The 22,500-nt window shown below is 41.6% G+C and overlaps 1 protein-coding gene across 1 annotated transcript in view; it reads left to right on the top strand.

Moving 5' to 3' along the window:
• Positions 1 to 22,500, top strand: part of LOC147014360 (metastasis-associated protein MTA1-like) — a 174,163-nt gene that overhangs the window by 143,464 nt on the left and 8,199 nt on the right. Inside the window, exons 9-17 of the mRNA XM_085850602.1 lie at positions 2,548 to 2,606; positions 4,438 to 4,580; positions 5,301 to 5,455; positions 11,414 to 11,642; positions 14,530 to 14,619; positions 16,798 to 16,947; positions 18,257 to 18,292; positions 18,891 to 18,922; positions 19,154 to 19,308. Coding sequence (XP_085706728.1) covers positions 2,548 to 2,606; positions 4,438 to 4,580; positions 5,301 to 5,455; positions 11,414 to 11,642; positions 14,530 to 14,619; positions 16,798 to 16,947; positions 18,257 to 18,292; positions 18,891 to 18,922; positions 19,154 to 19,308 — 1,049 coding nt within the window. The remainder of the gene's footprint in view (positions 1 to 2,547; positions 2,607 to 4,437; positions 4,581 to 5,300; positions 5,456 to 11,413; positions 11,643 to 14,529; positions 14,620 to 16,797; positions 16,948 to 18,256; positions 18,293 to 18,890; positions 18,923 to 19,153; positions 19,309 to 22,500) is intronic.

Genomic DNA, 22,500 nt, shown 5'->3' with positions numbered 1-22,500 from the left:
CGTGTTTAGAAACTTGTGTATGTATCTCTTACCTATATGCTCAGGATAACCACTCACCAAGTATATTCATGATTTTGTCAATTTCAGCAGGAAGATTACAAGGTGAACAAATCCTCTGTGCTCTGTTAACCAGGATATTGATCAAGGCAATTTTGTTTCTCGTGGAGCTGTAGAGTCCCACCGAGTATACTGCCCTGTGAAAGTCGGCTTCCGGTAGAAGGATGTTGTGAAACCAAGGTTGGATCTATCAACGAACACGTCCAAAAACGGTAACATGTTTGACGATTCCAGCTCCGTGGTAAACTTCAGCGCTGGATGGAGAGTGTTGAGCCATGCCTGGAAATTGTCACATGCCGTCCGAGACTCAAACAAAGCAAAAATGTCATCAACATACCGATAGTATATAATGGGGGAATCGACCCCTTGCAGACCAGTCAGTTTCTGCATTTCATGATTGCCTCCAAAGATATTTGCAAGAGCTGGGTCTAATGGAGAACCCATGGCCACACCGTCCGTTTGAACATACATCATGTTGTTAAAACTGAATTCCACCTCCCTTGTTGCTGTGTTCATTAATTCCATGAAGACGTGTTCCGAGATCATCGGTTGTTTCAGATCGGTGTGATACAGCAAATGTGCGCATATCTCAATTGTCTCTGTCAATGGAACATTCGTGAACAAGCTTTTAATATCAAAGGATGCCATGATGTTGTCCTCACTTGTCGGTGTTTTAGCTCTTATTGATTCTGCAAATGTGAAGGAATCTTAAACCACGAAATGAGAAAGTGTTTCCAATACCTCTCTCCTCTCCTCTCCAGTTGCAGTACCTCTCCCAACCACTTGGCAAGTTCATGTTGTGCTGATCGCACCATGGACAATATCGGTCTTCGAGGGATATTCTCCTTGTGAATCTTCGGCAGGCCGTACATTCTTGGATGTTGGGCTCTAACAGGTTTAATTCTGTCGTACACCTCCTTTGATAGTTCTCCACGTTTGAGAAGCTGTAACAGTCGTTTGACGATCTGGCCTTCCACCTGAGGCGTGCGATCCTGTTCCGTTACACCGCCCAGATATTTAAATTTAAATTTGGTTTCATCTTTCAGGATGTCCATCATCTTGTTGATGTAATCAATCTTATTCATGATTACCACTCCGGTGCCTTTATCCGGTTTACAGATGTGAATGGCAGCATTCCTCTTCAATCATTGTATTGCCAAGAGAACATCCCGTTGCATGTGAAAATCCGCGACGTCATTCGGGATTCCACAGTACGCATGCGCGAGGTCCGATAGTCGAGCCCTCAGCGCCTGGTCTGCTTCGTTTGACACAGCCTGATGTGTTGATAGTTGAGCATACAGGAGTTCAAACTCTGCAAAAATGTCTTCCCTCTTGATATTCTGGTTGGGAATGCCGAAGGTAAAACCGTGCGCCAACGCGAACCTTTCCGTGTCAGACAGCTTATAGTCCGATTTATTGAGTACATGCTGGGATGAGTCTTTGATCTGGGATTTATTGAGTACATGCGAGGGGAAACCCATCCCCCTCTCTCCAGGATGTGGTTGCAAATGTCAATCATCGACGAACTCTGCTCCAGCCAATGGGAGCTCGAGGTGAAGATGATGAGCTGACCAATGGGCGTTCGGATTAACCGTGACGTCATTACAGTTGATCCAATTAACGTCTACCTTAGAGACCTGCGTATAAAGCACACGCCTTCACTTCCTTCTTCACTTGCTGCGATTTTTACCCTGAAGAGTGCAGCACGAAAAGCTTCGGTCACTTTTATGTCGTGTTTGTTTGTATCCATATTAAATTTCTGTAGTACCAAACATATGTGTGTGTGTGTGTATATGTATATATATATATATATATATATATATATATATATATATATATATATATATATATATATATATATATATATAATTAAATATACTATCCCGATTTATATGTTTTCAGTCTTGGAAACAAAGAGGTGAACTCCCGGAGAGGTTTCTTGTGATACAGAGAGAAACAGATTCATCTCGCGTAACTTTGAAATTGCTTGGTTTGTAAATGGATATACGTAATTAATTTTTAATGTTGGGTCACAGTGCCCCCAACAAAGCTGTTTTGTCATTTTCTTTGTTTCATCCATTTCTTGAAATCCACCTTGACATAGTCATAGGTCCTGACATCTGATGCCTTGGACATTCGGTTTCTTGGGTTTTTTTTGTTTGGTTTTTTTCTTCTTCTTCATCATCAAGGAATCAAGATTGCTTCCTTTCAGTGAAATTGGTAGTACCTTGCAAACAAGCTTTTGGCAAGTCTGTCGGCAATATATCTTCAAAGTGCTCAATATTCGGGCTGCAGGAATGAAGATTATTCTTTGGACTATGCACAGCTTGAGCCAGACTCCTCTCTCTGAATAGCATGTACTTAACCAAACCCCACTATCTTGTAACACTGCTCAGGGATTTCAGATGACTTTCTTTACTACTATTTTCTCTCAATCTCCTCCCACCTCCCTCCTATTCTCCCCCAATCCCCACTCTCTATCTTGCACAGAAACGGCTGAAGGCTGCTGAGGCTGAGAGCAAGCTCAAGCAAGTTTACATCCCTAATTAGTGAGTTCTACCTGTGTGACTTCTCTCTCTTAATTGCTGTCCAGAGTGGATAGTTTTATGTACTCTTGCATTTACTATTCTCCTTCCCTACCCACTCTTTTTTTAAATTTATTTTATATTATTTTTTTAAATGCAACAAAATAATCATGAATGAACCAAACTTCTTGATGAATAATGCAAGAGCTGCTGTTTTTCCCACTCCACCTCAATGCAGACTTGTTTGCCCTTTTCACAATCAAAGTGAACCGTGCTGAAGGCCGATGTGCACAGCAAGAGATGGCTTCTGTTGTCTCATCCTTTTAACATCATAGTGTTTTCCTCGTTTTATCTTCCCTCATTATTGTTCGCGTGCTGGCAAGATATCTTGGGATAGCATAGCACTACCGTCATGAAAATGCCGCCAAAGGTGTAATTTGGTTAATGGAGAGTGGGCAACCTTATGCACAATGACTAAAACCGTAATTCTCCTGGTAACCTGGTGCTGTGATTTTGATGGACAGTGCCAGCTCATGCACGGGCTATGATTAAAGTGAAATCCTCTCGACTGTTATACCCCACCCCTACTTCACCTCATCCAGCCAGTAACCTGCCCAACCTTTCTCCCCTCTCTTCATTTACTAATTTCTGCAAATGATGTGCTATGTAATGAGTGTTATTTGTCTCAATTTTTTTGAAAACGTTTTCAAAATACATCTGCATATGTACATTTGTTTTGTTGCTCACACGTTTCCAAAGCCCTTGGCCAATTTTCTCGAAATATCCTGTACCACATTATTTTAACACAAGGAAGGTCGATGTCACAATAAAAACGTTGAATTTTTATTCAAATTGATGCAAAAACCTGAAGTAATGGCACTTTGGGCAATTGAGTGGCGTAATCTGGGTACCCTCTTCCACCCCTCCCCTCCCCCCATCCTCGGTGGTGAGAGAGACGGACCTTAGCTTGTGCCTCCATGCTTCTTCATTCAAAGGTCAATTATGTTTTGGGAATCGTACCGTGGGTTGTACCAACTGCTTTTTTCGGGCGGGTTGTGCCAATTGTATAAAAATGTATTCTGTATGCAGAATATAAATTAATATACAAAGGTTCCACAGCATCCACGACATTACACCAAGTACAACGAGTGGTCCCGCAATCCTGTACAACCTTAAAGAAATCAGGCTATTTGGCCCACCATTGCCGTGTTTCACCCCCAAGTAATTTTTTTGCTACAGCTGAAGCAACAATCTTCTTGATGTTGACTTGTTGAAATAACCCGGTCTTGATTGGACAACCCAATTTGTTGGGAAGTGTCATGTGCCATGAGCGTTGACTTTGTGTCATTTTCATAACATCTTCTCTATTGTCATTTGTCTGAGCATTTGAGATTTTCAGAAGTTATTAGACCTGTGTTTTGGAGTGAGGAAGAAATGTTATTTAATGTGAAAGTTTTTGTATTGTACCACGTAGTTAAAATGAACTTGGTCGTGCAAAGGCTGTTGAGTTTGTTTGTGATGCCGTTTCCTTCATTCCAGCAGCTTGTCGATGGCACTAAAACCACGCTGGTGACTAATTATTTTAATTACCCCCGTGCCCGTATGCTGCGCCTCTTTGTTAATAACTGTTAATTGCCGATCTCCTCCTGCGCTGCCATCTGGCCTGGCAGCGTGGATGTACGAGTCTGAGCAGATGAGGCATTGTTGAAGTGGTGCTGCAACTGAAGCGGGTTGTACCCATTTGACTTGAAGGTTGTCAGAGTTGATGCGAGAGCTTCCTCTGTGGCCATTATATCACTATTTCTCTCTAATCTGTCTCTTCTCTTGCCCTAACCTCTTATCTCCTCATTGACAGTAACAAGCCAAATCCTAACCAGATCGCCCCACCGTTGGGAAAAACCAGCACAACTAATGGCCTGACATGTGGAGCACAGAGTGGTGCCTCCCCTACTCCCACTCCTGCACCCAATCCTGGACGCTCATGTGAAGGATGTTTTGGTAAGGAAAAAGGTGTTGAGACGATGCCGGTCCAGCTAAGAATGGGTGAGAGGCAAGATTTGCTTCCTGGTTCCAATTCGGAATTGGAGTGAATCGATCTAACTAAACTGGATGACAGGCTAGTTTTCCCTCACTGGTGCCTTGTGCTGACAGCAATTGGTTAGTTTGAAAGAACACCTGAATCACAAACTGGGCAATGTGCTTAGTTGAGAAGCCACAGTGCATTGCTTCTCTTCTGTGGAATTATGGCTGAATGCCTCTTAAGCCACAGAATTCCTGTTGAAAAAGGTTGATATATTTGCCGATGGCATTATCGATTTGCACTTACGGTTTTTGCTGACGTGAAGGAGCAAACCGAGTACTTCCCTCATTGAGGTGGACATTGTGCAGAATAACTCTAATATGACAGGACTCAACTTGGTATTCCAGTGATGTTGTGGCCAACAAGCGAAATCAAATGGGTTGCCAGAAGGCACAGTGATTTGTTAAGTGGAGAAGGATGGTATTGTCATGCGATGAATCGCTCTGTCTCGACGGAGAATCATTTGGTTGGGCGAGGTGAATGAGCTATGAGAAATTATAAGGCCATCATTCTGTTGATCATTGCTCGCATCATGATGCACGTACAGTATTTAGATCATAAGGTGTTGTCCATTGGTTCGGATATTGTTACTCATCGACTAGCCATCACAGTGTGTATTGCCCCTGTGTTTGGTGCAGCTACGACGTCATTCCAGTGGTACTCTTGGGGCCCACCGAACATGCAATGCAGGCTGTGCGCTTCTTGTTGGACCTACTGGAAGAAGTACGGTGGCCTTAAGCTGCTGTCTCGACTGGAGAGTGAGCGCACGGGTGGGCTGCGGCACTGCATCACGGTGGGTCATGACAGAACAATTTGAGGTCTCTGCGTTTGAGGTGTTTACACATGTAAAAGGAATATGAAGGCTTGTCCTTGTGCCAAATTATATTCCGACGCAGTTGAACTTGATTCTGTATTTGTTTTAGTACTTGAAGTAAAGCAACATTATCGTGTACCTGCCCCACACCTGTAGCCAGTGGGTACCTCCAACTGTCCAAGCTGATTGGTTGTGAGCTTGAAATAAAGTGATGCAAAGTAATTTGGACACATTAAAGGCCATTTGACCCACAGTGCATGTGTTATCCACATACTAGCATTCTTACCGATTTTCGATAATGCTATAATAATACAGCTTTCTGTCTGACAAGATGGCACAGAAGTAATGCACTTAATTCTGGGCCCAAGTGGGTTCAATTTTGATCCCAACTACAAACTGCCATATTGGTGCTTCACAGACAGGCTTCGTAAGACAGTTGGTAGATGGTAAAGATGCTTCACAGAGAGTTGGTGGAGGTCAAATATCCTTTCGTGAGGAGTTGGCAAATTATTGCCATTGCCCTCAACAAATTGCAAATTCCTGCCCAAATCGCCATCAGTCAAACGTCGGGCCTGGCCATTGATTTGTGAAAGACCTAGGCCAAATTATTTCCCCCGTTCGACCCCACAACAAAGTATGAATAATTGGGACCTTTTAAAGAAGTAGTAGTAGCAGCATTGGTGAAAAAATAATACAGCTAGCTTCAAGCAAGGACTTTCGATGGAATCCTGGCATACAATATGACTTCCATTACAAGGAGCTTTGATGCAGAAGAAGGTCATTGGCCCATCAAGGCCTGCGCTAGTAATGCCAACTTGTGGTTGTTTGTTTGTTTGTTTGCTAAATCCTCTTAAAAGCTGAACAATGAGCACCAGTCGGGGTTTGAACTGGCATGTACCATTTTATACGCCTGATTTATATATCGGGGCGTATTATTAGTATTTGGAATGACTCGACTAGGTTTGAACCGCTGACCTCGCAGACTCAGAGCGGACGCTCTAATCATTCCACCACCAAGTCTGGTCTCTGTAGGGGATTGAAATTGGCAATCCTACATTCTAACCGCACACACTTCAACTTGCTACACCAAACTACAATGGCTTACTCGTTTGCACTCTCATAAAGATGAACAATGGCACTCACTTCGAGATGCTTCATCAGCTTAGCACGATTGCACTGGAGCTTGGCAGAACGTTTCTACAATTTGTAGTCGTCCTGTCATGATGACATGGGACTGACCTTAAAAACGAAGTGTTGTCTTTTCAACAGATGTTAATCTCAAACTTTGCAGTATTTAACTTTTTCATCCCTAGAAAATGAACAGGAGTGTAATTTACATGAAGCACAGTACAAAGGAGGTAAACAAGAATTTCTTCTGTTTTCATGAGGTTTGGACAATTTGGCCCTTCATACAAAAATTGCCATGATACATGCATAGGTGATTCCTATAATGCCTGCTATGATATTGTGATGTGTGCATGATGCGTTAGGAAACCGTGCGTACACTAGGATCCACCCAAATATAGTAGTTGATGCCCTGGGTGGGGTCTCGTTCCGGTCTGAAAACAACAGCTTTGGCTAACTAGCACGTCTTCCCACCAAGACGGCAGGAACAAGAAGGCAACTCCACGTTGCACGTGATTCCATAATGCTTGAACACAATACACCGCTTCTTCTTTAACGTTCTCAATTATTCCCACCTGTAGGCCAGGCAATGTTTTTTTTTTTGGCCTTTCATGAACCGGCTGGCCAGGATGACATTTGACTGAAGGGGACAGCCATTTGGAACTTATCCATAATGCTGACAAAAACTCGCCTCTTTCATGAATGTCCGCCAACTTGTGCTCGTCGATGTGACCCCCAGTTTAACGTCCGTGCGATGGACGGCGATTCAAACTCATTGATGCTACACTCTACATGCAAAACTCCAGGGTGATAGTTTGTAGTTGGGTCGACATTTGAACTCAAGCTAGACAGTTTGGCAGAGAGGTTGCATACATCTTGGCAATTCCACCAGCCTCAATGCTGGAACACAATTGATTTCCAATAATTGCTCAAGTAAATTATATGAACATATGAGAGGATAGAAGACACTTCTGACTAGCCTCATGGCGAACTAGAACGGCACTCTGTAGAGCGCATACTTCTGCCAGGCTGAATATTTTACATTTTGTATCCCACTGAAAGGCTGGATCCGGATTCGGATCTTCACCAAAATGTAATCAATTTGTCCTTATCACACGACAAACCTGTCCACAAAGTTTTGTCTGAATACATCCGGAACTTTTTGAGATAACTTGCTCACAGACAACAAAACAGACGGGTGAAAAAAAATCACGTCCGTCCACCTTTGGTGGTGGAAGTTACAAATGTAAAAGCACGTACTTCTGAACAATAACCAAACTGCCTTATGCAATGGCCGCAGATCCGTTCACAAAAGAGGGTGGTGGTGAATGGTGGGGACAAGTAATAATCCAGGGTGGGAATAAATGAAAGAGGTTGGAATGAAACGAAAGTGAACCATGCCCACTGGCTGATTGCCGTTGGAACTACATGGTCAAGGTAATGATGTACCTGCGTGGTTCCAGCACCGCTCTTGCTGGGTCTGCGCAGTTGGTTGCTGTTCCACTCTGTACCCGAGTTGGCTGGGACCAAAACTGCCACTTAGTTGCACCGAGTCAACACCGGGGCAACGTGGAACCACGAGTCGATTGGAAGAATGAACAGGAGGCGAGGACAATCGGAAACCGGTTCCATGGGACTTTGTGGCCCTATCTCGAGCAACTCTACCCATGCCGTCATTCCATCCACGCATGCTGTACCCCCAGAGTACATACGCATACAGAGCAGTATGTGTATGAATCACAAAGGCAATGAGGACATTGCCATCCCATTCCATGGGATATAATTCCACTATCACCATTTCAACAAGTTTCAGTGCTTGAATTCAATCTACCACCATGCCTTCAACAAATCTTGGGGACAATTGTATTGTGGAGGAATGCAATGCACATATCCTAAAGACAGTAGAACAATGAGTCAACACCACCGGGATTCTGGGATCGCACACAACCTGTATGTAGTTGCAACAGTTCCCTGTGGCTGAACTTTACCTCGTTCAATTTAATTTATTGTTCCTCCCCAGGTAAATACTTACTATGTTACTACATCTTCGATAATGCTGTCATTGTATGAGCTTGATTGCATCATTTTGGTGATTTGAAGTCTCGTAGCCTGTAACTGGGTTATCAATTTATTTGTTTCATGTATGTGATATTTCTATCAAGCACTCCTTTACTCATTTCGGAGATGAGCTAATTACACATTAATGTTGGAATTAATCAAATCGGCAGAAACTTTGGAAAAGCACTGTGTTGTGAATGCATCGTTATCCTTGTGTCGTGAATCACGGATAGGAGCCTCTCGTATCCTATATTTTTCATACAGTATGCAAGAAACTCTATCCTCGTGACATTTTGATTCCGTCCCGAAAAATAATCGAATCTCATCGAACGAGCGTCGAGATTTAAAGCAAAGAGTGAATTATGTTTAAGCAAAGCTAATTATCTCAATAAATGAACAATTTGTTCACAAATAAAATACAAACAAGTGAATGATAAAGGTTTTTATTTATTTGTTTGTTTTGAATGTTTGATTCACTCACAATGCCGAAAAGACAAAGGAACAAGGTAGGGATTATTGCGTAATAACAAAGTTCAGCTTAATTTCCATATGATAACACCTACACAAGTGGTATAGCACCACATGAGGCATCTCTATATCTTTGTTTTGTCATTCTGAATAAATGTTTGTTGTTCAACTTTTAATGAATATATTCTTCAATAGGATTTGCATCACCAACCCAGCTACATTATGTGTTGGTGATTGAAATGGGTGGTTGTTGGAGAGGGGGAGGGGGTTGCTTGTCCATAAAATTAACAAGGGTAATAAACCGGTATTGAGGGGTTTATTAGGATGCCAGAAGGGCCAAAGAGGATTGAATGTTCCTCTAAAATGTGTTGCCACGTACGAAATCAACACATCAAACATCCCAGGATGTTCTACAAGGAACTTTTTAATCCTTCTTCTGTTCCAAACATTTTGCAGACCATAAATTTTGATTTTGATTTTCACTGTGGACATTGTAGTAGTGATGATTGTTATATTTAGGGTTTCAAAAACAAGCTTTTCTACTGTTGGAGACTGAAGCCAAATTACATTGTCTTTTGATGGTGGCATGGAGGGGTTAATATTTGGTGTTTTGGGACCAATCGTTTTGAATAGTTCTGGGATCATTTCGTCGTGGGATAGCTGTCACGTTATTGTCTGCCAGAAATGTATGTAATTGCCTTTGCGACAGATAAATCACAACCTGGACATCCAAAGAGTGTTTTGACATTTTCAAGACGGCTTGATGATTATTTGAGGTTTAGCTTGTGGATATATGATGTAAATGTTAACATTGCCGTTGAGGAAGGACATAGCTGCCATAAATAGGATTCAGCTTAGAGCTTTATCCCAGGCCTAGCCAGATGAAGCTATGAGGAGTGGCTGAAGGAGAGTGGGCATTATGCATTGGAAAGGGGGAAAAATAGACAGTGACAGGACAAGGGTAAAGTATAAGAGTAAAGAAGAAGAGTTATGGTAGTAGTAAGGCAGGGGCCTTTCACTCAGAGAATTGATGCATGGAATGCTCACCTTTGAAAGGTAATGGCAATGGAAAGAGTCTGCCGAGTGTTGCTTAATGGTTAGGGTGGTGGGCTTGGGATCCTATAATCCTGAGTTTAAACCCCCACTCGCCTGTTGATCAAACCCCCACTTGCTGTTGAATTAATACCAGGTGGGGTTGACTCTGCCTGTCATCCTTCCAAGGTCAGCAAAATGAGTGCCAGCTTGCTGGTATCCTGTGTGGGAGTGGTGACCTGTCCAGGATTGTGTCCAATAGCCAAGGAGACTGCTTCGGCAGCACCAACGCTCTGCACAGAGTATGGTCCCAATGGATGGATGGATGGAGTTAATGGTTTGTCTGTGCAGTGTTAGTGTGTGAGTGCGCGCGTGTGTGCGTGTGTGCGTGCGCGCGTTTCCCCAGGCCATAATTTTTGTTTTTTAACCATTTGAGTTTTTGTGATTTAATTTTCATCAAACCTTTTTATAATTTTAATATGGAGAACGGTTCTTAATGAAATTATACATTTTGTTTTCTTTCAACTTGTTTTCGTCGAGTTCAGTTTGAGTACAATGTGAACACAGACCAGCTTTGCATTTTGAGATGCTTTCCAGTTTTAAATTGGAATTGGATAGGCAACTAGAAGCATTAGGGGTAGAGGGGTACATATTAAATGTAAACCAAGTCCTCCTCCCCTCCCCCAATTTAAAATAATTTATATTAAATATGATGTACAGTATGTGTAAAAACACCCCGTCACATCTGTGCTTGCCCCACTGTTTTCATTCCCACTCCACCCCCAACACTCCTCCCCCAGTGAACTTATGTTGATGAATTGTTTGATTGAATTGATATGGTATAGATATAGAGCAGGCTTGAGCCAATTGGTCTTCTCCTGTGTCCAAGTTCCTTCTGTTGACCACAATGGGCCAATTTGCCCCACTGGGCTGACTTAGTTTTTGTGGGTGTTTTCATCCAAAGAAAAGCACCATTAGCAATCTCTCTCCTTGTTTAGCGTGGGTGTAGTCACTTTGCCTGCACAGTACATTGAGCCAGCAAAGTGCAATGGAGTATATCAGGCTGAGGGAAAAGCTAATTGTTTTAAGAATAATAAAAATACTGTCTAACGTACATACGTTTAATTTTGCCCACGTCGTCAATTTGTACAACCTCCGTTTGCTGCAGTAAATGCAAAACGCTTAATTTGATGGTGATTTGTGTTGTTATAATAATGGCTGAGTCATTCCTAACTGTTGCTATGTTTGGAGCAGGAGTTCAATGTACGCGGACACACGTCGCGGCACTCTCAGAGTGTGCATACGACTCCCATGCGCTCGAACGGCTCCCCTCGCTGTATCCTCAAAACCCGACAGTCTTTCTTTCTGCACACGACGTCAAGTACGCGCACCGCCCGCCGCTTATGCCCCGAGTTGCTTCAAGCCCGGATCGCAGCACGACGGCCTTTTCTGCCCATCAACAGTACCGCAATAAAGGCCGAATGTAAGTGAACTTTAAAAAATATTGAAAGGTACGAGTGTTTCCAAAGTATGTCAAATGACTGTTGGCAACATATAGTGAGTCCAAACAAGAAAATGACTAGCTCGAAGGTTGGAATCAATATTGTTCAATATCGATATCGGGGCTGGCAGCATCTCCGAGAGATAGGCACTCTCACCCCTGAGCTGTGTTCAGGGTGAGGCATCAATGTGTTCTCCGTCCGTCGGATGGACTTTAGGCAGAAGACCTGTCTGCCACCACTTGTAATTGGTGGACATTAACTATTCTTTGGGGTTTCTCATGGAGAGTAGGCGAGCTATCGCCAGCACTCTGAGCATATCACAAATTCCTGTACTAAATAACTGCTGGGAAGGCAATGGCAAACCACCCAGCTTAACCTCTGCTCAGGACCTTTTTCGGAAATGCCAACACTCTTTCATTAAATTTATTGAATCGCCTGTCAAGGTGAAAACCTTTTCCATCAATTCTCCAAAAATGAAATATAATCCCCAAAAGAGAAACTTTCCTCCTGGTCCTCAAAATACTCTTCCACAGCATTCATGACTTTGCCATCATCTTCAAAGACATCCATGAATGTTTTTCTCATGGGTTGCAAATGGGGAAGTTGTGGGAGGGTGGAAAATCTGCTGAACAGAAAAATAAAATAAACAGAGGAAACTTTTCATCCCCATTTCCATTTATTTTGTAGTTGCAGCTTGAGAGTTGTGGGGTGAAGTATTTTCTGAGAGAAGTAAAATTCTTTGTCTGTGCTTTGACTTGTTGCCATTTAACATTGCCCTTTAATCGATTTCATAATTGGGAATATGCCTCACTTTTGGAACTTCCTTGAAAAGTCTTTCATAACTATTCCTTCATAATCCTGAAGTATGAGGCCGTAGCCTTCCCAGCTGAGGATCTGACTAGTCATTGAGAGGTGCCGTGGTCCTTCCAAGGCCATACTTTGTTTCCCTTTAAAATCAAAATGTGAACCCACATTTCGTCTGAGTAAGTCTGTTCAGAGGTTTTCGGTCATTTCATCTTTTGGTTTCTTGTCCACATTCTTGGAACCCATTTGCCTTTGAATCCACCAAGTATTTGCTCAGAATGTTTTCTCTGATGTATTAAATAACTAAGTCTATCATTGTCAACTGTAGTTAACTGCTGCTGTATCACTCGTTCTTGTTCCACCTTGACAGTTTTTTGATCCCATCATGTAATTTGCGTCAATCAGACCTGGGATCTTATTTTAGCCTTTTATTTGTTTGTTTTCTGGGTTTTTTTGTTTTTAGCTTGCTGGCTTAAAACATCTCTTGGTCTTGTTGCATCAGAACGGGCATCCCCAGCCATCTGATGGTAACCAAATCGGTGTGGATTTCCTGCAGTGTCATTCTCAAATAACAGAATTGTTGTTACCCCGCGCACACGAAGCAAAAGGCGGGATTCAGCAATTTGTTCTGTCTGTCAACAAACGTCAATTTATGATTGAGGAACAACTTCATTTCAATTGAATGTTATATTTTGAACATGAATTGGAAAACGAACCTGAAGTTTAGCGCGAAACTTTGCCTCTGAATTGGTCCTGGTCACACATGTGCAGAGAGGAGTGAGATAATTTTTATACTCTATCTGCCTACCTTTTAAAGGATGTTATAAAGGACACAAACAACAGGCACGAATAACTTTTTTTTTCTCTGTCGATGATCTTTAAAGGAGAACCCAAACGCAATTTTTTTAATTATTATTATTATTTTCCCTGAAAACCATTGAAAATCATGAATCACGCTCTCATGATCACATGAATCATGAAGGGGAAAATGTTTGAATTTTTTTTTTGCCAATCACAAAGTTCTGAAAAAAAGCCCTAAAGTGTCGATTTTCGCCAGTGACGTCACACTCAGAACCCACCTTGATCCAAATGGCGGCTTGCATCGAGAAGCAGTATATTTCGAGCTTTGATTGTCTCCAATTACACAATTATTTTTCACATGATTATTGTTGTTTTTATATGGCCTTCCAAGCCTATGAAATGCCATTCCATCCCATATACATTCGCTAGGTATTTGAAATTTTGGTCACGAAATGTTTTTCTCCTTTAGAAGAGTTGTTTTTCTTCATTTCCTGATTTTTTTTTTTAATTCCTTTTTTTAAATCTCTTTTTATTTCTTCCTTCTCATGTTATGCTGATATCAGCTGTGTCTCTTTGTTGTTTGTTTCCTTTGAATAGTCCCGATTAAAAAAAAAAAAAAAATTGTGTGTGCAAAATTATTTAATTTTCCTGAAAAATTTTCCCCATTCCCTGCTGGCAACTGGCAAGGCCAAAGTTTACCCAGATTTTAAATAAGCTCTGTCTGAGCGGCTAATAAGCTTCATCTCTTCTGTTAGGTCACATAGATTTTTCTGATGAGAAAACACTTTTTTGAAATCAGATTAAAAATACATTGTTCTGTGTATACTGGGTATTTTGGTGCTCAACTGTAACGCACAGTCTCTTATGAAGTACAAAAGTTCCTGTATGAGTACCATTTCTATGAGTCGAGCTCCTAAAAAGGCTATTTTACAGTTGAGTTCTGTGGGATCGGTTGTCTTGGGACCAAAATATACCGTCGTCGTTCCATGCGTTGTTGCCTTGCTTGTCAGCCAGGCGTGCCTCCATTATTGATAAGCAGAGCAGCAAATGCATTTGGACCCCTAATATATCTATATTCTCCAAAGTGGTGTTGTTCAAGTGTCTTTTGATAATGTAAGGTATCATGTCACTTTCCTAAAATTGAGAGAATCTTGTAACTCATTGTGATGATGGCATGTTTACAAGAGGATAAAGTATAATTTCCAAATTGCACATATTTTCTGTCGTTATTGTTACCGATGAACGCTCGCTTTGTTCCTGCAGGCACACTGCGGCAGCTTAGTGGAGTTAAACTTCCACTCAAGTTGAAACCAAGGGAACGGAAGAACCTGGAATCTGTCGTCAAGTATCTGGGTAAGTCTGGGGTGCACGTCTGTTATGTCGTCAGTCCCAGAGCAGACCTGCTTTCAATTGTATTGGAATGAACTATGGGTTTGGCTGTCGATGAATGATAGATCTTATTCTCAAGTTAGGATGGCTAGCTCTATTCTCACTGACGAGGAAGGCTTGTTCTGACATACAGCACCCTCTTGTGTACAACATACATACGCATGGGTCACAGATTTGTCTCCATGAGGATTATTATTTGATGTTATGCCTCGTTGGTGATGATTGTATTCTATATGTGATGACTGCATAGCGCTGCTTTGAGCCACAAATAAAATTAGCATTTAATGAAAAATATAAGTCGTGGAGGCGAATCACTATCTTTAAGTTTGTCCAATTTGTGGCATCACTCTCCAGGTTACCTGCACAGTCTGAAAATAGGTGGAATGGGGTACAAGGGCACTCTTCAAAGGGTGTGTGCTCATTACAGATCCCATGGTGTCCTTCGTGAAGTCGGCAAGTTATGGCTGATTCCTTGAAGAAATTCCAAATTTCTGCTCTGACTTGATTGCTCGGAAGGCAACGGCAAAGGCAAACTACCCAGCATAACCTTTACCCAAGGGATTGTGTTGCTAGCAGCGATACTCCAAAAGAGTATGGTTGATGATACTCCAAAAAGCGATACTCCATTGATGATGGAGAAAGTTCATCAAAGGAACCTGTGTTAATATTTAAATAGAATACAAGTGTAACCGTTGTTGACAATGGACAAAGCAACGCAGTACCTAATATGGGAGTGCAACCTGGAATCCCAGTGACACACAAAAGTGTCCGGGCTGTCAGGATGGCGTCGAGGTACCCTCACTCGTCTGTAAGCCGTCTCCTGGGTTTGAATCCTGCCCCAGCTCTAAAACGTCATCCCGGTGTTTCACAGGGAGGGTGATTACCTTCGCATTCTGCGAAAGGTTATGTTTTGGTCGGCGTGTATTTATTTATTTATTTATTTATTTATTTGTAATCTTGTGATTCGTATAACTCAAAAAGTATTAAACCGAATTGCATGAAATTTGGTGGGATGATTGGTTATTAGCCAGGAAGCATTCGATTAGATTTTGGGATCGTTCAGGTCAAAGGTCAAGGTCAAGGTCACGAAAAGGTCAAAATCGTCTTTTTACGATAACACGGTCAATTTTTATTCAATTTGCATGCAACTAACGCCAAAATGTTCAGAATTCAACGCCTCATCTTGTGATATGCAATATGACACAATGACGCCCATACTCTTGTTACCGGTTAGGGGTCAAAGGTCAGGGGGGTCACGACCTTGAAAAATATGCAGTTTTTGGCATAACGCGGTCAATTCTTGTCCGCTTTACATGAACCCAGCACCAAAATGTTCAGAATTTAATGCCCAATCTTGTGACACAATGACGTCATAACACATGTCACCAGTTGGGGTAAAATGTCGGGGGGGGGTCACGCCCTTGAAAAATATGCGGTTTTCGGCATAACTCAGTCAATTCTTATTCGATTTGCATGAAACCAGCATCAAACGAGATTACCTTCTCTTGTTGAAACGTTGTATTCACCGAGCTTGCGAGTGAAGACTCGCCAAAACGACGTGAATTGATTGTTGTTTAATCCGTTGCCCCCGAAAGTCGGAGGGGGGGGTCATGACATTATAGATATGTGGTTTGTGTCATAAGACCATTCATATGAAACCAGTTCCCCACACTCATACCAAGAACAAAAAAAGTAGTGGCGGCGAAGGTATGCGCTCTATGAGTGCCCATTCTAGTTCATCAATGTGTGTGTCCTCCCTCGTCTGGACGTTAAACGGACATCCCATCTGTCGACATTCGTTGGTGGATGTTACAGATCCCACCGTGTCCATTGCACAGAGTCTGCGAGCTATCGTCAACACCCTGAGCAAATTGCAAATTCCTACCCTAAACTACAGGGGGCACTGCATGAGTGGCACAGCTGCGCTCCCAGTCATGATTCAATCAGCTGCACACAAAATGAATGAATGACTATTCAAAAAGAAGTGTGTTCTTTTTAACCGATTTAAATATTTTTTGAAATTATTACAAAGGTGAAGTAAACCATAGGGCATTAATGACACTTTTTGCCACAACGTTGATATTTAACAAACCACTTCCTCCCCCATTCCCTCCTCTCATTTGCTCTCACCTCCCTTTCCAGAAGCTCACCCTTGCCCCAGGCGAAGCGTTCCCAAAACGGGCCCGGCTATCGTCGCGACGGCGCCGAGTACCAAGATTCGCTCTGTGCTCACGCATGGCTCACCCACTATTCTAGGGAAACGCAGCTACGAACAACACAACGGCATGGATGGTAACGCACCTCGTCCCCCACCCCCCTCGGCCTGTCGTGCCAAAGCACCATCGTATTATTCTCTGTTTGGGTTATTTTAACGATGGCCAGATACATTGGGGGAGATGCGCCCGTATGGTACCAACCATACATACCGACAATTTGCTAAAATACGATGCAAAGTGAACTTGCACATAAAGTAGGAATCATTTGTTGTGATATTTTTCACCATCTTTCACAGCTCTTCCCCTTCAATTAATCTCACCCCTTCCTTTTTCTGTCCTTATTTTAAAATGTTCATATTTTTGTGTGGTTATTTTAAATGTTTTATTTGGTGCCACTTCATTGTTTATGTGGGTGCGGGGGGTGTGTGGGTGGGTGGAATAGCTCAATTGACAATTGGTCGGAAAAGGAATTGGAGGGCTGGGGAGGCGGAGGGAGTGGAGGGAGACTGGCTTAGGGAAAGATGTGAGAGAAAGCAGAAAGTAGAGAGGTGGGGTAAGGAGAGGTGTGCGTGGCTCGATTACACTTCAGACAAAAATCTCCAAAAATGTTCTCTTTCTTCGGACCGAGCCTTTTGGGCACGGGGACCCGATATAATTAATTTTTCCCGCCATATTGTAACGTGCTGTTTGACGCACTCTACATGAGCATTGTAGTTGTACTAATTGCATTAAATGTTTCTCTTCGATTCCGCACTGCTTGCTTTGCTTTGGAGTCCCAACATTAATTTTTACAAACCCAAGGTTAAGTTTGATTTAATTGTAGCCTGTCAATATGCTGCTGTTGTGATTTGTAAACGTATCGTAATTTCGGTTTTCTCCCTGTATGCTGTCATCTCAGAGCCGTTTCCACTGCATAGGCTTTCTTATGCTGACTGGGCAGGCTCAGCATTTTCCTTCACTGAAGAAACAGGGTGGGTAACTTGCCGTAACTTTCTTGGATCTTGATTGGAGGAAAATGCCTGGCCAGTCCAGTCAGCCTGGCATAGCGGAAATGGCCCGTTCACATGATAAACACATATTTGTTTAATTCCCACGCTCATTTTGCTTTTCCTTGATTTTTTTTTTTTAAGGCCATTTTCTCGTTTTTCCTTTTTGCATTTTGCCCTTCCCGGCTTTGCTGCAAATTTGCAGTCCTTTCACCGACCGAGCGTTGTCTCATTCCCTTTGGTTTCCTTCGACCTCCTTTCTTCACATTCAGACCCTTTAACCGCGGCAGCTCGCCTCCTCAGATTGTGCCTTGTCTCTCCCATTCATTTTTCTCCCATGCTGTCACCTCCTTATGCCTTGAACCCAAATTCTGTACTTATACCTGTTTGCCGACGCAGGCTCGCTGCGGAGACGCTTTCTGATGCCATACCGGGGTAAGATGATAGCTTAGGGTTTTTGTTTTCCTCCTTTTTATTTCATTCCCATTTATTTTGGGGGGGTGTGGGGGACATCCTCATTATCCACAGCCTGTTTAATCCACATCTAAGACCGAGATCGAAGCTCATCCTGCTGATGAACCTTCGATGTCGTGCATGTTTCGCACTCTGCCATTAGTGCTCATTACCTTTTCATCGCCACGTCGTTATCTCATTGTTACTTTCCCTCCAAAGCTTGCTGGGCTGCAGTTCAGCTCTCATTTTTATTTTGTGAATTCTTTCAACGGTCTGCTTTCTATATTCTTGTTTTTATGACCCCTTCCCCCTCCCCCTTTTTGCATGCAGCTTAATTCCAACACGTAAAGCTAATCTGGTGATGTTTGCATCAAACGTTTCTGGTTGTGAGGTGTATGAGGTATACATGGGATGGGGGAGGAGGGGACCTTTGGCTGAATGGAGATTGCAAACTTGGATGTGTGATGACATGCAGGTTCGTTGATCGGTTTTAAAGGGTTGCTGGGGAGAATGTAGACAAGGAAATGAGGTCACAGGGAAAACTGGTGGAAAATTACTTTTTAACCGTTTTGTTTTACAGGCGTGTCTCACCATGGGCAACCAAGACGATCGGTAAGCTTTATTTCTTTAGTAAGCTATCTCTATATCGGTAAGTCATAATAATGGCTTTGACTATTTGGTTTTATGTTTGTCAAGTTTGTTTTTTGCATCGTTGCCACCTGTAACTCAAGTGGGGTTCACATAGGTGTACGTACGTGATCACCTTGAAATTTATTGAATCGCCGATTACTTGTGGTTGATAAGTGCAATGATGTGTGATGGGCCTTTGGTTGTGATTGTCAGATTCTGGGCGCCCGACCTTACTTGATAAATGGCAAGCCATACCCCGTCAACATGAAGCTGGTGAAACCCGGAGGTGTGTCCCTCATAAAACGGCGCCGTTTGAATTGGATCGACGCACCCGATGATGTGTTCTTCATAGCAACGGGAGAGACGAGGTGAGGAAGCAACAACATCGTGATCGTGCATCAGGGATGACAAACACACTTTACTGCTATCGTACCTCGCTTACACTTGCAATGTTTCCACCCCAGTTTCACTCCAGTTTGTGCATTTGCATTGCTTTTCTGTTAATCTTTGACATGTCAACCAGACATGTGGATTTTTAAAATTTTGTTTCATTTGCTCTGTCACCGAAGTAATCACAGCATTTGCTTCACCCCTGTCTGGTTATCAGTCTGTTTGTGAGTAGGATATCTCAAAAAGTTACAGACGGATTCAGACAAAACTTTGTGGACAGGTTGGGTGTGTGCCAAGGAAGAATTGATTCAATTTTGTTGAAGATCCTGATCCAGAAACAAGAAATGTTATAAGTGTTTCTTCACCATTGAGGGATGGGGCCAAAAGCAATATGTGGCATGATATCACAAAAAGTTGTGGATGGATTATGACAAAACTATGTGGATGAGTTGGATAGGTGACAAGAACAAGCTAATTATATTTTAGTTCGGTCGGATCTGCATCCGGACTTTATCAGTGGCATACAAAATGTAAACTGTTCAGCTTGGCGGAGGTATGTCCTCTACCGAGTGCTGTTCTGGTTTTTAAATGCTTAGCTCTGGAGCATTAATTTATGGACATTAAATATCCCATGGTGTCCTTAGTGAAGTGTACGCAAGCTATCGTCGGCACCCTGAACAAATTGTATATTCCTTCCCTTATATACTCAGTCGAACGTCATAACTGGTCAGCCGGTTCATGAAAGAAAGACTTTGGACAAAAACTTTCTCCGGCCAACCTAATGCGAAGGTGGGAGTGAATGCGGTTTGAAAGCCTCTGAATACTGGTTAATGATACTTTATTAGTCCTTTGTTACCAAAGATCGTCTGTCATACCATTTGAAGGTGGATTTGTGATTATTTGATGTTTGGTTCCTCCATCATTTGAACGTAGGCTTTCCTGTCGAGGTAATCTTTTTATTTTTCTTTCTGGTGTTCTGCCTGAAGGTCGGTTCAGTGATGCCAAAGCAGCTGCACAGCAAGGATTGCACATTGGTTGTTTGCTTTTACCTTCCCAGTGGTAGGCAGGGCAGGAATTTTTCATTTGTTCAGGGCCTCGGTGATAGCTCACCCACTCTTCATGAAGGACACCGTGGGATCTTAAACATCCACCAACTAATTCCGGTAGACAAGACACCCGGTTTAATGTCCATCTGAGGGGCAGTACACACAGTGATGTGAAACACCAGGATGGCAGTATATAGCCAGGTCGAGATTTAAACCCAGGCTCGATGGCTGAGGTGAGTGTGTTTGCCTCTAGGCTGTCCTGCCAACCCTTGTAGTAGCTTTAGAGGTTATTAAATGATAGTATTAGAAACGGTTCAGGAGACATTGAAGGAAAGGGTGAATACTCTGTGAACGCCATCCCTTTTATCGTGTGATAATGAACGGCACCAGGATACGCTGACATGTTGACAGTTTGCATTGTGATTCATTATTATGTAATCAATCAGTCCAATACAAATATATAGCTTCAAAAATTGCAGGCAGTGATACTATGTCCAGTAGTTACGTGAATGTGGCCGTGGCTCCCAGGATTGAAATCCCACACGATAAGTGTTTGGAAATCCAAGTTTTGATTGGTGAAGTATATGCGATATGAAAGATTGAGACAACATTCCATGTTTCCTTGAGAGCTGTCTGAAAGACTAAAGAGCATACACATGTGAAACTGGCATGGAATAAGAGAATGCTTTTTTCACACTGCAAAGTGAACTTTGACAAACCACCATGCACAAATAAGATTCGGCACTGTTTACTTTACGGTGCAAATTCCTTGTGGTTGGCCTGTTCATGGTCCCATTCGCATCCCTGTGGCTCAAGATGCAGGGAACTCGTGTTAAAATACTGTGTGTGTGTGTGTGTGTGTGTGTGTGTGTGTGTGTGTGTGTGTGTGTGTGTGTGTGTGTGTGTGTGTGTGTGTGTGTGTGTGTGTGTGTGTGTGTGTGTGTGTGTGTGTGTGTGTGTGTGTATATATATCTAGCCTGGTGTTGGTGCAGTGGTTAGGGCAGCGGCTTGGGACCCAAAAAGTCCTGAGTTCAAGCCCCGTTGGTCCACTGAATATATATATATATATATATATATATATATATATATATATATATATATATATGTATATATATATATATATATATATATATATATATATATATATATACACATATATGTATGTATGTATGTGTGTATACACATATATGTATGTATGTATGTGTATATATGTATATACCAAGTCGTATAACACCAGGGGGTTGACTCAGCCTGTCATCCTTCCGAGGTCGGCGAAATGAGTACCAGTGTACTGGGCCGGTGTATACCCCGGTTAAAATAGGTGTACCAGATCCCTGTGTAGTAAGAGGCGACCAGGGTTGCGTCAGGAAGGGCATCCGGTGTAAAACATGTGCCAAATCACTATGCAGATCATATGGATGATCCGCTGTGGCGACCCCTCATGGGAGCAGCCGAAAGAAGAAGATATATATATATATATATATATATATATATATATATATATATATATATATATATATGTATATATATATATATATGTATATATATATATATGTATATATATATATATATGTGTATATATATATATGTATGTATATATATATATATATATGTATATATATATATATATGTATATATATGTATATATATATATATGTATATATATATATATGTATATATATATATATGTATATATATATATGTATATGTATATATATATGTATATATATATATATATGTGTATATATATATATATATATATATATATATATATATATATATATATATATATATATGTATATGTATATATATATATATATATGTGTATATATATATATATATATATGTATATATATATATATGTATATATATATATATGTATATATATATATATATATGTATGTATATATATATATATGTATGTATATATATATATATATGTATATATATATATATATGTATATGTATATATATATATATTTCCAGCTGTGTGTGTGTGTGTGTGTGTGTAACACCACTGTTTCTCGATAACCACTGGTCCGATCTAATTGAAACTTGCCAGGTATATTGCTGGGGACCTGAGTATGTGCCTTTTCAAGGTTTGATATTAATCGGACAAGAGCT

This window comes from Eptatretus burgeri, chromosome 13 (assembly GCF_056783735.1).
Source record: "Eptatretus burgeri isolate ZD-2024b chromosome 13, Ebu_testis_v1, whole genome shotgun sequence".
Lineage (NCBI taxonomy): Eukaryota > Metazoa > Chordata > Myxini > Myxiniformes > Myxinidae > Eptatretus > Eptatretus burgeri.
This window is presented reverse-complemented; position numbering and strand designations above follow the sequence as displayed.